This window comes from Orycteropus afer, unplaced genomic scaffold (assembly GCF_000298275.1).
Source record: "Orycteropus afer afer isolate SDZICR_OR568_19922 unplaced genomic scaffold, OryAfe1.0 scaffold00072, whole genome shotgun sequence".
Classification (NCBI taxonomy): domain Eukaryota; kingdom Metazoa; phylum Chordata; class Mammalia; order Tubulidentata; family Orycteropodidae; genus Orycteropus; species Orycteropus afer.
In genome coordinates, this window is record NW_006921659.1 from 10248213 (window position 1) to 10263884 (window position 15672).

The 15672-nt window shown below is 36.3% G+C and overlaps 1 protein-coding gene across 1 annotated transcript in view; it reads left to right on the top strand.

The window, feature by feature from the left end:
• Window positions 1-15672, top strand: part of HACE1 (HECT domain and ankyrin repeat containing E3 ubiquitin protein ligase 1) — a 246142-nt gene that overhangs the window by 193678 nt on the left and 36792 nt on the right. Inside the window, exons 18-19 of the mRNA XM_042780944.1 lie at window positions 3700-3849; window positions 4388-4584. Coding sequence (XP_042636878.1) covers window positions 3700-3849; window positions 4388-4584 — 347 coding nt within the window. The remainder of the gene's footprint in view (window positions 1-3699; window positions 3850-4387; window positions 4585-15672) is intronic.

Here is a 15672-nt window from a genome sequence, read left to right on the forward strand (position 1 = left end):
GTAGATGACAGTGGTAGCCGGGCACCATCTAGTTCTTCGATTCAAGGAATTTTTGAATTTCAATTTTTATTTCTTCTCTTACCCAGTCTTTCTCAAGGAGACTGTTGTTCAGTTTCCATGTATTTAGTCTTTTTCTGTTGATCTTCCTATTATTGATTTCTAATTTGATAGCATTATGTTCTGAGAAGAAGCTTTGCAGTATTTCAATGTTTTTAAATTTATTAAGGCTTGCTTTATGGCCTAACATATGGTCTATCATGGAAAATGTTCCCAGTGCACTGGAAAAGAATGTATATTGTGCTGTTGTTCAGTGAAGTGCTCTGTAGATGTCTGTAAGGCCAAGTTGGTGGATTGTATGTATTGTTTAGCTCTTCTGCATCTTTGTTGAGTTTCTTTCCAGTTGTTCTACCTTTCATTGAAAGTGGTGTATTAAAGTCTCCCACTATGACTGTGGAGTCATCTATTGGCTTTTCAACTCTTTTAAAGTCTGATTTATGTATTTTGGGGCTCTTTCATTGGGTCCATAGATACTTATTATGGTTATATCTTCTTGTTCAATTGATCCTCTAATCATTATATAATGTCATTCCTTGCCTTGTATGGTGTTTTTTGTCTTAAAGTCAATTTGATCAGAAATTAGTATTTCCATTCCTGCTCTTTTATGGTTGCCATTTGCTTGATCTATCTTTTTCCAACCTTTGATTTTTTAGTCTCTTTTTATCTTTTTTTCTCTAAAGTGTGTCTCATATAGACGGCATATTGATGGGTTTTGTTTTTTTATCCAATCTGCAACTCTCTGTCTCTTGAGTGGTGCATTTAATCCATTAACGTTCATTGTAATTATTGACAAGTATGAATTGGTTGCTGTCATTTTGTTATATGTTTTTCATGATGTCCCTGGTTTCTTTCTTCCATATTATTTTCTGTGCTGAGCTCATTATATTTATGAATTGTGTTATCATTTCCTTGGTGGCTGTTGTTTTAATATTTGCTGAATATTTGTTCTTGTCTTCTTTTTTATTGTGATGTGAAGGTTTATCATTTTTCTTTGAGGTTATCCTGTGATTTATAATTTTCTCCCTGAGTTTAGAATAGTTCATTCTATCTTGCAACTCTCTTGACTTCCTCACCATTTAGAAGTTTTGTAACTACATAGTATTTTCCCTCTTTTTGGTTTGTAGTTGTCCTCACTTGCCACTTGCTGTCTCTGGTTCCCTGTTTACAATCTTGTATGCTTATTTTACTTTGGATATGTCCATAGCTGTGATTTCTGGGTTATGTCATCTTGTGTATTAATGGTTGGTATTGTTTGCTATTTTTGGTTCGCTGTTTAAAGGACTCCCTTTAGTATCTCTTCTAAGGTTGGTCTAGTTTTAACAAATTCCCTTAGTTTCTGCTTATCTGGAAATCTCCTAATTTCATCATCATATTTGAGGGACAATTTTGACAGGTATACAATTCTTGGGTGAAATTTTTTTTCTTTCAGGGTTTTATATATACCATCCCATTGCCTTCTCACTTGCATGGTTTCTGCTGAGAAATCAGAGCTTATTCTTACTGGTTGTCCTTTGTAAGTAACTTTTTGTTTTTCCCATGCTGCTTTCAGAATTCTTTCTGTGTCTTTGGTTTTGATGAGTTTAATGATGATATGTCTTGGTGATTTTCTTTTGGGGTCTATCCTGTTTGTGGTTCGTTGGACTTCCTGAATGGATATATTCTCATCTTTCATCGTATCAGGGAATTTCTCCTCCAACAAATCTTGGACAGTTTTCTCAGTGGTTTTATTTTTCTCTTCCTGTTCTGGAATTTCAGTGACACGTAACTTATTCCTTTTGATAGTATCCCACATGAGCCTTAGGCTATCTTCATTTTGTTTTGATCTTTTTTCTGATTGATTCCTTTTCAAAGAGTATTCAGGTATTTGTCTTCAGTCTTATTAATTCTGTCTTCCATTGCATCAATTCTACTCCTTTGCCCTTTTAATGTGTTAATCTATTTCTGACATTTTGGTGTTAATCTTCTTTATTTCTATCTGTTGATATAGAATCATTTCTAATTTTTCATTTATTTTGTCATTTTGTTCTTCTATTTTCTTCTAGAATTCTTACAGGGTTTTGTCTGTGTTTTCCTTGGTCTCTCTCTCAATCCTTTGAAGATACCCAGGCTCTATAGCACATAGACTGGGATGGAATTCTTGCCGGCCCAGAAGATGGGTGAGAGCGAGGAATGGCTGCACCTCTGTTCACCAAGAGGGTGTGGGGTGTAAGAGTAACAAGGGGAATATAGCACTTTTCCAGTCGTCCGCGTCCAGAATGTCCTTGTTGTTCCCGGCAAGTGGAGCCTGTTCTTAAGTCCCTGGAATCTGGGAGAATGTTGTCGCTTAAAATATCCAATATGGTCAAACCGCTTATAAACATTCAAAATGGCTGCACCCTCTGGATAGGCAAAAGTCTACAGTCCTCTTTGCTTCTTCCCCTTTTATTCACCAGCCACCACAGCAGTCTTCCGTGCAGTCCCTGGCTAGCAGGGTGGATTTTTAGGTTAATTCTTAAGTCCTACCACCATTCGGCAATATCCAAGCTGTCTGTGCTGTCAGGGTCGCTGCCAGACTGCAGCTCCATATATCTCCTTTTTTTGTATTTTAATGCAAATTCTTCTGCTAGTTGGAGTTTAGTCCATTTCTGTATCCTTCCCTTCAAGGCTTAGAGGTCCAGGATTATCTTCTGTATTAGTGTTAATTGGTTCACCTTTTCTTTGTTGAGGAGGGTCTGTACAGTCTTTCTGACTATTCTGCCATTTTACCAGAACACCCCAATACTTTCTCATGTTTTATTTTTCTCTGATACTGTTTAAGTACAGAGATTTATCAATTGGTTTTCCTCTTAGCCTAGGTGCCTCAAATATAGTACATAGCATGAATTGAATAAATATTTGTTGAATGATTGAATAAAATTGTAATATCGGTTAGTGATCATCACAGAATAATAGGAGGTAGAGTTATTTAAAGTTGAGGTCTTAACATAGCTTTTTCCACTGCACTGGATTTTGATAGTAGTGGTATCTATTGCCCTTGACATTTTTACTTTTAGCTTGGTGGTAGCTGTTTGAATTTGCTTTTTTGCTATGAGAAGGAATTAATTGACTTTCACACTTAGGTGATTTTCTGATAATTAAAAGGCATTAAGTTCATTGACTCAGTCTGTTGATCACTTAAGAGCAGTTGCACATTTAAAATTTTAAGTGTATTTCTTACAGTACCGTATTTCTTAAGAATCAAAAACAAATGAATATCTACTGTACTGGGTGTGTAAAGATGAGTGAGCAATGTCTGCCCTACTTTGACAGCCTAAGTTACTGCCACACTGCCTGGGAAAATGATGTATGTGTGTTTATATGTTATTTCCAGAGTCTCTCTGACCTATCTTCCAACTACTTTCAGGTGAAAGTACTCTAAAATTTTTTCTCTGCAAAGAAACTTACTCTGATAAATACATGTGATAAAATAATGATTATCTTCTGTACTTCCACTTTTGTTACCTGTTCATACATTCCAGAAAGAGCAGTCCTGTGAAAGTTTATACATACTGTAACCTTGTATTTGCTGAAGTTGTATGTTAATTATTTTGTCTACATTGAAATTATCCTTTTCTTCTGCGTTTAGAATTTTAAGAATAAATTATTTTGTATTTATTTTAATAGGAACAACTTTTCAGCCTAATAGCAACTCCTATGTAAATCCTGATCACTTGAACTATTTCCGTTTCGCTGGACAGATTTTGGGATTAGCTTTGAACCATAGGCAGCTGGTCAATATTTACTTCACAAGATCATTCTACAAGCATATTCTTGGTGTGTTTCTACTATTGTTCCTATCAACTGTTATTTAAAGCATTTTAAAGTTTTTAGGAGAAATAAATAGATACGTGATGACATTTGGATAAGATACTTTTTATTTTGATTGGAGAACATCCATTTGGACAAAGCATTAGGGACCTAAGGAAGAGGAAAATGACCTACTTTTCTAATATTTTTGCTCCAAATTCCACCCTCCTCCATATTAAGTGTATGTTATACCAAGAACACATCTTAATATGTGTATACTTAAGAAAATTGGCTCTTTGAGGGTCATAATAATTTTATAAACAGCATTTTCTTAGGTAGATTATATTTAAAATTGTGGAGGAAACATAAGCTTAATTTAACAAGTTTCCTAACGCAGAAGTTGTCATCCATTTGACTTGCTGTGAATTGTATTATATTTTGCAGTTTTACAAACTATCTGTAGAGGGCAATGTTTTACCATTAAACAGATAAAGGAAGGCCGAGGGATGGGGGAAGAAAAAAACAAAAAACTTAGTATTAACTACTGTGTGTTTGCATTTTTTAGGTATTCCTGTAAATTACCAAGATGTGGCATCCATTGATCCAGAGTATGCCAAAAATTTGCAATGGATTTTAGATAATGATATTAGTGATCTGGGTCTGGAGCTAACTTTTTCTGTTGAAACAGATGTATTTGGAGCAATGGAAGAGGTACCTTTGAAACCTGGAGGTGGAAGTATTCTTGTGACACAGAATAACAAAGTGAGTATTTGAATTTTTATGTTAACCATTGTGTGTACTTGGCCCTGACCATTTTCTAACTACTGTTAAGTGTCCTTTTACTTGCTAGAAAGAGTTATACTGTTATAGTTTTATAATAGTTAAAATACTAAGTTAATACAACCATCCTATTAAGTCGATTCCTCAAACTTTGAGTTAAAATTATTTTAATAATTTTATTAGCTATGGGGGAGCTCTGGTGACATAGTGCCTAAGGCATTTGACTGATAACCAGAAGGCTGGCAGTTCAAATCCACCAGCCACTCCTCGGAAAGAAGATTGGGCAACCTACTCCCATAGTGATACTGCCTCAGAAACCCAAGGAGGGGTTGTATGAGTCAGATCCGGCTCATCAGCAATGATTTTTGTTTGTTTGCTTGTTTTTTGCAGGGGTAGTTCTTAAAATAGACTAGAGCACAAGTCAGTTAGTGCCCTCATTGTATAAGCTAAGTATTTTTATTTTGAAAGATTTGGTTTAAAAAGATAAGCCTAAATCAAGATTTTAGGTGTAGTAATCGCTATGTCATATTTAAAAAATACAATATTAAGCGTTCCAGCAGAGAAAAGAAGAAACCCGGTGCTTAAATTTTATACTTCTTTTGGAGTCCAGTAAGTCTGACAAACCTCTTGACTTGATTTAAAAACAAAAACAAAAACAAAAAACTTAGTAACTTTACTTTTGTTATTTATTGCTATAGTCTCTTTTTGTACAAATCGTTAGTTTAAAATCTGGCATATGTTTTAAATTTCACTGTTGAAAATCATAGTGTGGCTTATATACTTGGTGGTGGGATGGTCGTTGCCTTTGATTTGATTTTAAATCATGGTGACCTCATGTTTACTGTATGTTTTGATATATAGTATAGGCTGTTTGAAGTAAGATCAGGGCTTAAATTCCAGTGTTGTTGATGACCAGTAGTAATTTTTGGTGAAAAAAGACTACATATTTTTCCTTTCTGCAATTGGATTATAATTCCACAACAATTTCAAAATCATCTAACTATAAAAAAAAAATGTTTAATGAACTATTAGTAGATTATAGATTTAGTAAAGTATGGATTAAAAAAATATTTTTAAAGACCAAAAGACTTGGGCATATTCTTTGAGCCTCACTTTTCTATTTTGTAAAATTGGGATGATACCTTCTATACAGAATTGACTGATAGACAGTAGCATGATAAATGGAGGAAAAATGAAGTTCTCAAGCATTACATTTTCTTTGGACCCACAATGAGTGTCCATGGAAGCAGCAGTCAGGAAATCAAACAATGTATTGCAGCGGACAAATCTTCTGCACCAAACTGCTTTTAAAGTGTTAAAATACAGAGATGTCACTTTGAAGAGTAAGATGTGCCTGACCCAGGCCATGGCATTTTTAATAGCTTCATATGCATGTGAGAACTGAACAGTGACTAAGGAAGACAGCAGAAGAATTGATGCCGTGGAATATGCTGTTGGTGGAGAAAATAGCATGAACTGCCAGAAGAATGAACAAATCTGTCTTGGAAGAAATGCGGTTGGAATGCTCCTTAGAAGCAAGAATGGCCAGACTCTGTCTCCCCTAGTTTGGTCATGTTGTCAGAAAGGACCATTCCCTGGAGAAGTATATCATGCTTGGTAAGGTAGAGGTTCAGCAAAAAAGAGGAAGACCCTCAATGAGATAGATTGACCCAGTGGCTGCAAAGTAGGCTCAAGCATAGCAGTAATTGTGAGGATGGTACAAGACTGGACATTATTCTGTTGTATATATACAGGGTTGCTATGAGGTGAAACCAACTCAGGGGCACCTAACAGCAACAGCAATAACATACAGAGTTGTTACTAACATTTTGCAAATTTAAAAATATAATACAAATGTCTGTTGCTATTGGATAATATCCTATAAAAATAAGCTTTAGTTTGAGATATATAAAGGAAAGTGGAGAACTGTATTAAGCTACATAATTTTACTTCCTGACACTTAGATATCACAAGTATGGAAAGTGAAGTTTCTTAGAAATAAAATCAGAAACTGAATTTTTAAAGACTTATAAATATTTAAATTTAATCTCTCATAGACCAAGAGGCTGTCATTTGAACAGAACAAGGGGATAATGCATAGTTTGAAATCAGGGCTTTATCCTTTCACCATAGTTACTCAGGTTGTATACTGAGCAAATAATCTGAAAAGCTGGACTATGTGATGTGATGAACTTGGCATTAGGATTGGATGAAGACTCATTAACAACCTGCAGTATGTAGATGATACAGCCTTGCTTGCTGAAAGTGGAGAGGACTTGAAGCACTTACTGATGAGGGTCAGCCTTCAGTATGGATTACAACCCAACAAAAAGAAAACAAGTATCTTCATAACTATACCAGTAAGCAACATCATGATAAATGGAGAAAAGATTGAAGTTGTCAGGGATTTCATTTTATTTGGATCCATAATCAATGTCCATGAAAGCAGCAGTCAGGAAATCGAGCAACATATTACATTGGGCATAAATGCTGCAAAAGGCCTCTTTAGTGTTGAAGAGTAAAGATCTCACTTTGAAAGCTAAGGTATGCATGACCCAAGCCATGATATTTTAAGTAGTTTCATACACATGTGAGAGGTGGACAATAAATAAGGAAGACCAAAGAAGAACTGATGCATTTGAATTGTGGTATTGGTGAAGAATATTGAGTATACCATGGACTGCTAGAAGAATGAACAAATCTGTCTTGGAGGAAGTAAAGCCATAATGCTCCTTAGAAGCAAGAATAGTCAGATGTCTCTTACACTTCAGTCACGTTTGGGGGTTAGTCCCTGGAGAAGGACGTCATGCTTGGTAAAGTAGAGCATCAGCGGAAAAGGAAACGGAAAAGGAAAAAGATGGATTGACACAGTGGTTGCCATGATGGGTGCAAGCATAGCAAAGATTATGAGCATGGTACAAGACCGGGCAGTGTTTCGTTCTGCTATATATAGGGTCATTATGAGTCAGAATCAACTTGATGGCACCTAACAACAATCTCTTATTTTACACATGAGGAAACTGAAGTTTAAAGAGTTAATGGCAGAACTGGTGCCAAAATCCAGGTCTCTTAATTTCAGGTCTGATATCCAATACGATGTGTGCAAAAATCAATCATATCAAGAAATAACTTAGTTTTTAATACAGTAAGTCATGTTTAGCTGTAGAATATTACAATCGTATGTTGTTGTTGTTAGTTGCCATTGAGTTGAGTGTGGCTCTTGGTGACCCCATGTGTGAAGAGCAGTTCTACTTAGAGTTTTCAAGGTTGTGTCATCTTTTAGAAGCAGATCACCAGACCTATCTTTCAGAGTGTCTCACTGGGTAGGTAACTGCCAGCCTTTTGGCTGGTAGCCAAGTGCTTGATCATTTGCTCACCCAGGGAGTCTTAAAATAATAGTATAAATGCTTAAGTTACTTTTTAAAATCTATATGAGCTTTCCAGGGAATGAAAATATTTTAAAAATCCATCAATAGTTCACCTATTGTACATTATTATTTTATTTTACATTGGAGACCTACCTTCAGTTAAAGCTAATGAAATCATAGACTCTCGGTTAAGCAAATTGCTTTCCACTAGATAACCTTAAACATGATTCCTACCTGTGAATTTACTGTATCTGGCAAGTGAGTTTGTCATTCTTCTCAGATGTATTTTATATGACAAAATGGAAAGACCCATTAACGTTGTATGATACAGAACTGTATTTATACTTGCATCTCCTTAGCAATTTAGAAAGAAGGGAGATACTAAGTATATAATAATAATATACTCACATTGAGTATATTCATTTATGAGTTCAGTCTGAGGCAAGAACACTATTATAATATTAAAAGCTTGAAACTTTTCTTTTTAAGTTTAATATATTTATGCTTAACTGTATTACTAATTGCTTGGTTAATTACAGCTTTTTTTTTTTTTAATTGTGCTTTGTGTACAGATTTACAGAGCAGAACATTTACAGAGCATTCAACAGTTCTAACTTGACTTTTTTAGAAAAATGATTAGTTTGATACTGGAGGTAGAAGAAGGAACTCATTCACTAATACATGATAAATTGTCTCAACTTTCATTTTTCTTTTATAAATGTTTCACAATAAATCAAACCTCTTCATTCTCTAGTATTACCAGAAAGATTTTAGTGTATACCTGTACATCAAATTGTTGATGTTTAAACATTTAGTCCTTATTAAGTAAGTGATCTCATTATTAAAAGAGTTAAAAAAAACTCTTAAAATATGCTTATATCTTAAATTGATAACATATGTTAAAATTGTTAAAGTATTTAATACATAAAATATTAGTTAAAAAATTTCAAACCCTGTACCTTATGGACATTTTATTACTTTTATTTTTACTTATACATTTTTATCATAAACTTTTCTGTTAATTTTAGCCTTTCACTCCTCTTTATAGTTATAAAGTTAGAGTTGTCATCTTAGAGTTCAACTTTATAATTAGTAAGCATATTGAGGCTTGAATGACTTGCCAAGCCTGTTAATAATAGAGGTTCTGTGTAAGTTGATCTCCACTTGGGGGAGTCATTTAATTCTGTTTTCTTAAAATGCTTTGGTAATCAGAATGAAACCCAATAGATGAAAATACCTTTGTTTAAAAAGCACTGCATTAAATTAACATAAGTAATGTAAGTAGAAGAATATTTATTACACATTTGAAATATAATTACTCTTTTAAATTTAATTTTGTATCTGCTAGTGATTTGTTTTCAAACCTAGGAAAAAAGCCCATGTTTTTACTTTTTAAAATGGCTGAATTACCTTTTTTTTACGTTTATTGTTTCACCTATTTTTTTAAAGTTCAACTTTTGCTATTTCATTCTTGATCTCAAAGCTGAAGTCATAGAACCATAAAACCTTGCAAGTAGAAGTGAGTTTCTTTTGCTTAGGTGTTCAGTTCTGGTTCTTGGAACTGCAGAGTGAGCTAGAAGTAGCCACTTTTCTGTTGTCCATGCTGATACATTGTATGTTGAAAACTTAGTGAGTTTTAAATATTAATATCACTTTTATAACACCAATCATAAAATTCATCAAAGCTGTGAGGGAAAAAAAAGGGAGGTGTGGAATGGAGTAGGATATCAGAGAATGTAGGAGGTGCATGGAAATTGAATTAGCAAAGAGTTAAGTAGCCCGGGATAAGGAAGGGGGAGGAGGAAATGTTCTGACATAGAGATGACATTGACATATTCGGGAAAACGCAAGTAAACCAGAGTTGTGGAGCTTGGCTTACATTGCAAAATAAGTGAATGAAAAAAGATGAGAGTAGGAGAGGTAGAAGGAGGCCAAATCCTGAAAGACTGCATCCACAGTTAAAAATTTGAAAATTATTCTGAAATTTGTGGGAGTAGCTGCAGCTGTTCAAGAGGGAAGTAATATGATTGTATTTCTGTTGTTTGTTTGTTTTAAAGCAAATAGCTTGGCATACGAAGAATGGGTTGAAATAGAATAATACTAGAGTTGTGGCAGCTGATAAAAGTCTGTGACATTGGTCTCCTCAGGCCAATGCATGAGGGACTAAATAAGGTCATAGTAATAAGAATGGAGAAAATGGATTAGTTTTAAGCTTATGAGGATATAGAATTGATGTTGTTGTTGTTGTTAAGTGCCGTCGAGTCGTTTCCGACTCATAGCGACCCCATGCACAGCAGAACGAAACACTGCCCGATCCCGCACCAGCCCCACAATCCCTGCTATACTCGAGCCCATCATCGCAGCCACTGTATCAATCCATCTCGTTGAAGGCCTCCCCCTCTTTCGTTGACCCTCCACCCTACCAAGCATGACATCCTTCTCCAGGGAATGGTCCCTTCTTACAACATGACCAAAATAGGTGAGACGAAGTCTGGCCATTCTTGCTTCCAAGGAGCATTCTGGCTGCACTTCCTCCAGGACAGATCTGTTAGTTCTTTTAGCAGTCCATGGTACTTTCAGCATTCTTCGCCAGCACCACAACTCAAAAGCATCAACTCTTCTTCGGTCTTCCCTATTCATTGTCCAGCTCTCACATGCATACAAGGTGATTGGAAATATCATGGCTTGTGTCAGGCGCACCTTAGTCCTCAAGGAGATATCCTTGCTCCTCAGCACTTGAAACAGTTCCTTCGCAGTTGACTTTCCCAATGCTACACGTCGTCTAATGTCCTGACTGCTGCTTCCGTTGGCATCGATTGTAGAACCAAGCAATGTGAATTCCTTGACAACCTCAATCTTCTCTCCATTGATTGTGATGCTGCTCATTGGTCCAGTTGTGAGGATTTTTGTTTTCTTTATGTTGAGATGTAATCCATACTGCAGACTGTATTCTTCAACCTTCATCAGTAGGTGCCTTAAGTCATCCTCACTTTCAGCAAGCAAAGTTGTATCGTCTGCATATCTCAGGTTGTTAATGATTCTTCCTCCAATCCTGATACCACGTTTTTCTTCATATAGTCCAGCTTCTCGGATTATTTGCTCAGCATATAGATTGAATAAGTGTGGAGAAAGAATACAACCCTGACACACTCCCTTCTTGATTTTAAACCATGTAGTGTCCCCTTGTTCTGTTCGAACGACAGCCTCCTGGTCAAGGTACAGATTCCTCATGAGTACAATCAAGTGCTCAGGGATTCCCATTCTTCTCAATGTTATCCATAATTTGTCATGATCCACACAATCAAATGCCTTGCATAGTCAATAAAACACAAGTAAACATCTTTCTGGTATTCTTTGCCTTGAGCCAAGATCCATCTGACAACAGCTATGATATCCCTTGTTTAAGCATAGGCACTGAAACAAGGCGGGCTTGTGCTTACTCACTGATCTGCACTGAACACGTTCCCTTGTTACCCTACCGAGAGGGACCAGGTCTTCGGGAGCAAGGTAAGCACGGGCGTAGCAGGCCGGAAGAGCAGGAGGAAGGGGTGGAACCCAGGAAGCCAAAGAGAAGAGTGTTCAGCCAGGGGGCAGTTTAAGCATAGGTACTGAAACAAGGCGGGCTTGTGCTTACTCACTGATCTGCACTGAACACTTTCCCTTGTTACCCTCCCAAGAGGGATCGGGTCTCCGGGAGCTAGGTAAGCACGGGCGGGATTGTGCTTAGTCTCCGGGAGCGAGGTAAGCACGGACGGGCTTGTGCTTACTCACTGATCTGCACTGAGCACTTTCCCTTGTTACCCTCCTGAGAGGGACCGGGTCTCCGGGAGCAAGGTAAGCACGGGCGTAACACAGAGTAGCAGGCCGGGAGAGCAGGAGAAAGGGGTAAAACCCAGGAAGCCAAAGAGAAGAGCAATCAGCCAAAGGGATTAGGTGAGGAGGGGAAACTCAGGGACGCCCAAAGAAGCAGGCCAGAAGAGCAGGAGAAAGAGGATTAAAAGACAGGAAGCCAGACAGAGGAACAGTCAGCCACATTGACCCAGGTGGGGGGGATACGAGAGGTCTCCAACAGCAGGACAAACTTGTCTGTCGGTTTGTCCTACTGTGGTGACATGTAGACGTGAGTTTTGAGGCTGAGCCTCTGGTGTTAAAACCCCAGAGAGATGCAGCTGGTGCACAGGTTTCAGTCCAGCTTATAGACTGAGACAGACTAGGAAGAAGGAAGAGGCCGTCCACTTCTGAAAGAATTGGCCAGGGAAAACCTTATGAATAGAATTGATAGAACTTGGTAATTATTTGGGTAGATCAGAAAGGACTTAAGGATGACTGCTGCTTTTGTGGATTGGGCTCTTGAACACTAATGTTGTTGCTAGTCCTCATCTTGATCAACTTCATTACCATCAGTTCTATTTTCTAGTGTTAATAATAGCTACAGTCTGTTGAGCACTTACTCCTCACAACAACATTGAGTACTTGTTGTGTTTCATGTATTTGAGCAGTTCTTTGTCCATTTCTCATTTAATGTAACAGCCCTTTGAGATTGTTATTTCTCTTTTTAGACGTGCAAACAACTTAATACGGAAAACATCTGACATTTATTAGGTGCTTATAATGTGCTAGGCACTTTTTGAAGTGCTTTATGTGTATTACACTTTAGTAACCATATGAAGTATAGATATTCCTTTTTATAGGCCAGGAAACAGAGGCATAAAGGGGTTAAGTAGAATATGGTTAATAAGGGGTGGAGCTGGGATTTGAACCCAGGCAATCTAGAAATTTCAAGGCTGAATTCTTGAGAGGCATTATTTTCTAGTTTTTTATTGTGATTTGGGTGAAAGTGTATACATACAGAGCAAATTCGTTTTCCATTCAGCAGTTCATACACATTTTATTTCATGACATTGATGGCAGTCCTCACAAATCTGAACTTTTAAGTACAAATACTATATTTCTTTAGAAATTAAATTAATGCCCAAGGACTCAAAACTAGTAATTAGTGACCCCTCAGTTTAAACAACAACATGACTGTGTAAGTGCTAAATAAAACTCCCATATACTAATGCAGTAAATGTGAGTGAGGTAGCAAATACAAATTTGGTGTTTTCCCCAGTTCATTTTTATATGGTTAATACCTTATACTTTGTTGCTTGATTTATTTCACATACAAACACATTTGACTCACATTTAAGCATAAAATATAGGCTTAGGTATATAGATTATTGATTTAAAGTGAATTCTTTATTCACATCTTCAGAAAAGTATACTATGAGAGATGTTTTACTACTCTGAAAACTCTTAAAACAGTTCAAGTCTAAGATATATTGAGTGTATGGGTGTTATTAGGTAGGTTTAAAATTTAATATATTCCTGTAAACAAGGAGAACACACTTTTCCTTGAATTTTAGTTAGTATATTCTAAAATTTCACTTTAAAAAACAACAGTTCTATAAAGTGTAACATGAAAGATCACTGTTGTCAATGACTAAATTTATTGCAAGGAGCCTGCATAATAGGACTTTTATAAGACTAGCAATCTCTGTGACTAATTTGTGACTTTAATAAGAAGGATACATTGGTAGAGAGTAGATTATTGAAAAATGTTGCAGTATAAAATGTGTAAAATTTTGCTTAATTTATTTTTTGCAAGTAACATACCCATATAAATGATACACCCACACATATAATGTGTGGAAGTAAGGAAATTAAGTAAAACTATCTGGCGTAGTGTGCCCATCTTGTGATATTTCCAGAGGTGAATTTTGGCCTAATTCACCCATCTTTCTATATCATATCATTCTGTACCTTCCCTTTCATTCTGTTCATTTTCTTTAATCTCATATATATTTATACATAGAGTCTCAAAATGTAACTTTTGATCATAATTGTGTAATAAAAGTATAAGCCATGGTCAAGAAATCATGATCTATAGTCCCCCACTAACCAGAGAATAAACATTCAAAATTACGTTTGTTTCTATTAATTTAACTTGATAATTACAGTGCATTAGCTCAACAGATGAATGCAAAAACCTTATCTGATCATCTTAATCAAAATCGTTAGGTGATGTTATGTCTGCTTATTTTATAATTATGTCTTCTTAGTGTCAGTTAAAGTCAGTGACATCTAAGAAAAAATTTGGTAACAATTTGAGAAAATCAGCTCCTTCACATAGCAGTTATGCACCTGGCAAAAGCATAATATGCAACACATTATTTGAAAAAAAATCAACACTGTATCCATTTATTTCTACAAAAGAAACATGGTATTCTTTTGAGTTCTCAGTGGAGAAATTCTCCATAAGAACTCTTAAATAGTAGAGCAATAATAATCGAGTAGATAAACTGAGGGACTAAGTTTTTATTACCCAGTGGTTTATATTTGAACAGTGAAGTAGATTATGCCAATTATAATGCCCTTTAAACTGTTAATTGCTTAGGGGAGGGGGAACTATTCCAGACAGTTTTACAAATGTGGCCAAGTATATCAGTCTCTTCAGGGGGGTAAGATGGAAGAACATCTTGTTTCTCCTAGATATTAAAAGTTGTTAATAAATGTGGTTTATTTAAATGTCTTTTAATAAATAGTGAAAAAGACTTTCAGGAGGAAGTGTGTCAATTTTCAATATCCCTTGCTGTTTCCTATGCTCCCATAAAATATAATTTAGGTTTGAGGCCTGAAAACAGATTAAAGTTTTAAGGAAGATCGTTGAGGGGTAATTTGTTGTTACTCATTTGTTTTGGTTCTCGGGAGCTGCACTGATAGAAAATATATCACACAAGGAAGGTCTTAACCAACAGGGGTTTATTCTTTTACAGTTGAGGAGGCTAGAAGTACAAAGTGCCAGATCTAGGGGCTGGGTGAAAAAGTCCTTTGACCTTGGGTTTCAGCTCTGCCTCTTGCTGCTGGCCCATTGAAGCTGGAGGCTTCTCTTAACTCAGGAGCTGCTGACTGCTGAGGTTGACAAACCCAAGGTTGACAAATTAAATGACACAGTCCCAAGATTACCAAACATGCCAGGCCACTAGTTCAAGTCCAGAGACAGTTCCAAGATCATCAGGAAACATGGCAGGCTGCTGAATGAAGACTCGGCTACATGCAGGGTCCAAGCATGCAAGAAGTTCAAAGACCTTTCTCAGTGGTTCTCCTTATATGCTGGAAGCAGACCACATCCCTAAAGCAGCTACTTAGCTGCTCCTGTAGATTCCACCATGGAATTAATTACCAGTCTCATCATGGGGAATAACTACATCCAGCTGCCCAGCCACTCAAAACCAGGCCCAACCAAGGTGGCACACAACTTAACTACCACAACAACCACACATTTAGATTAGGGGATTATTGAAACAAAATATTTCTGTAGCTAGACATGTAATTTAACTGGAACATAATTTCTGAAAGCTGAATCTCCTTAGTCTTAATGCTTTTATTTTTCCCTTTACAATTACTTTCCTTTACCTATCTTGTGTCAGTTATCAGGACCGGAAGTTGAGCAAGAAGTTGCTAAGGTTCTGTTTCCCCCTTGTCTCTATGCTGAGACTTCCTAGGTTGAACACTTTCTATATATTATGATAACTGTTTTACTAGTGCAAATATTAGCTCAGATTCTTTAGTATAGTTAATTCTACAGCTTAATTCTGTATCATCTGGTTTGTTTTTTTTTTTTTTAATTGTGATTTGGGTGAAGATTTACAGAGCAAATTCA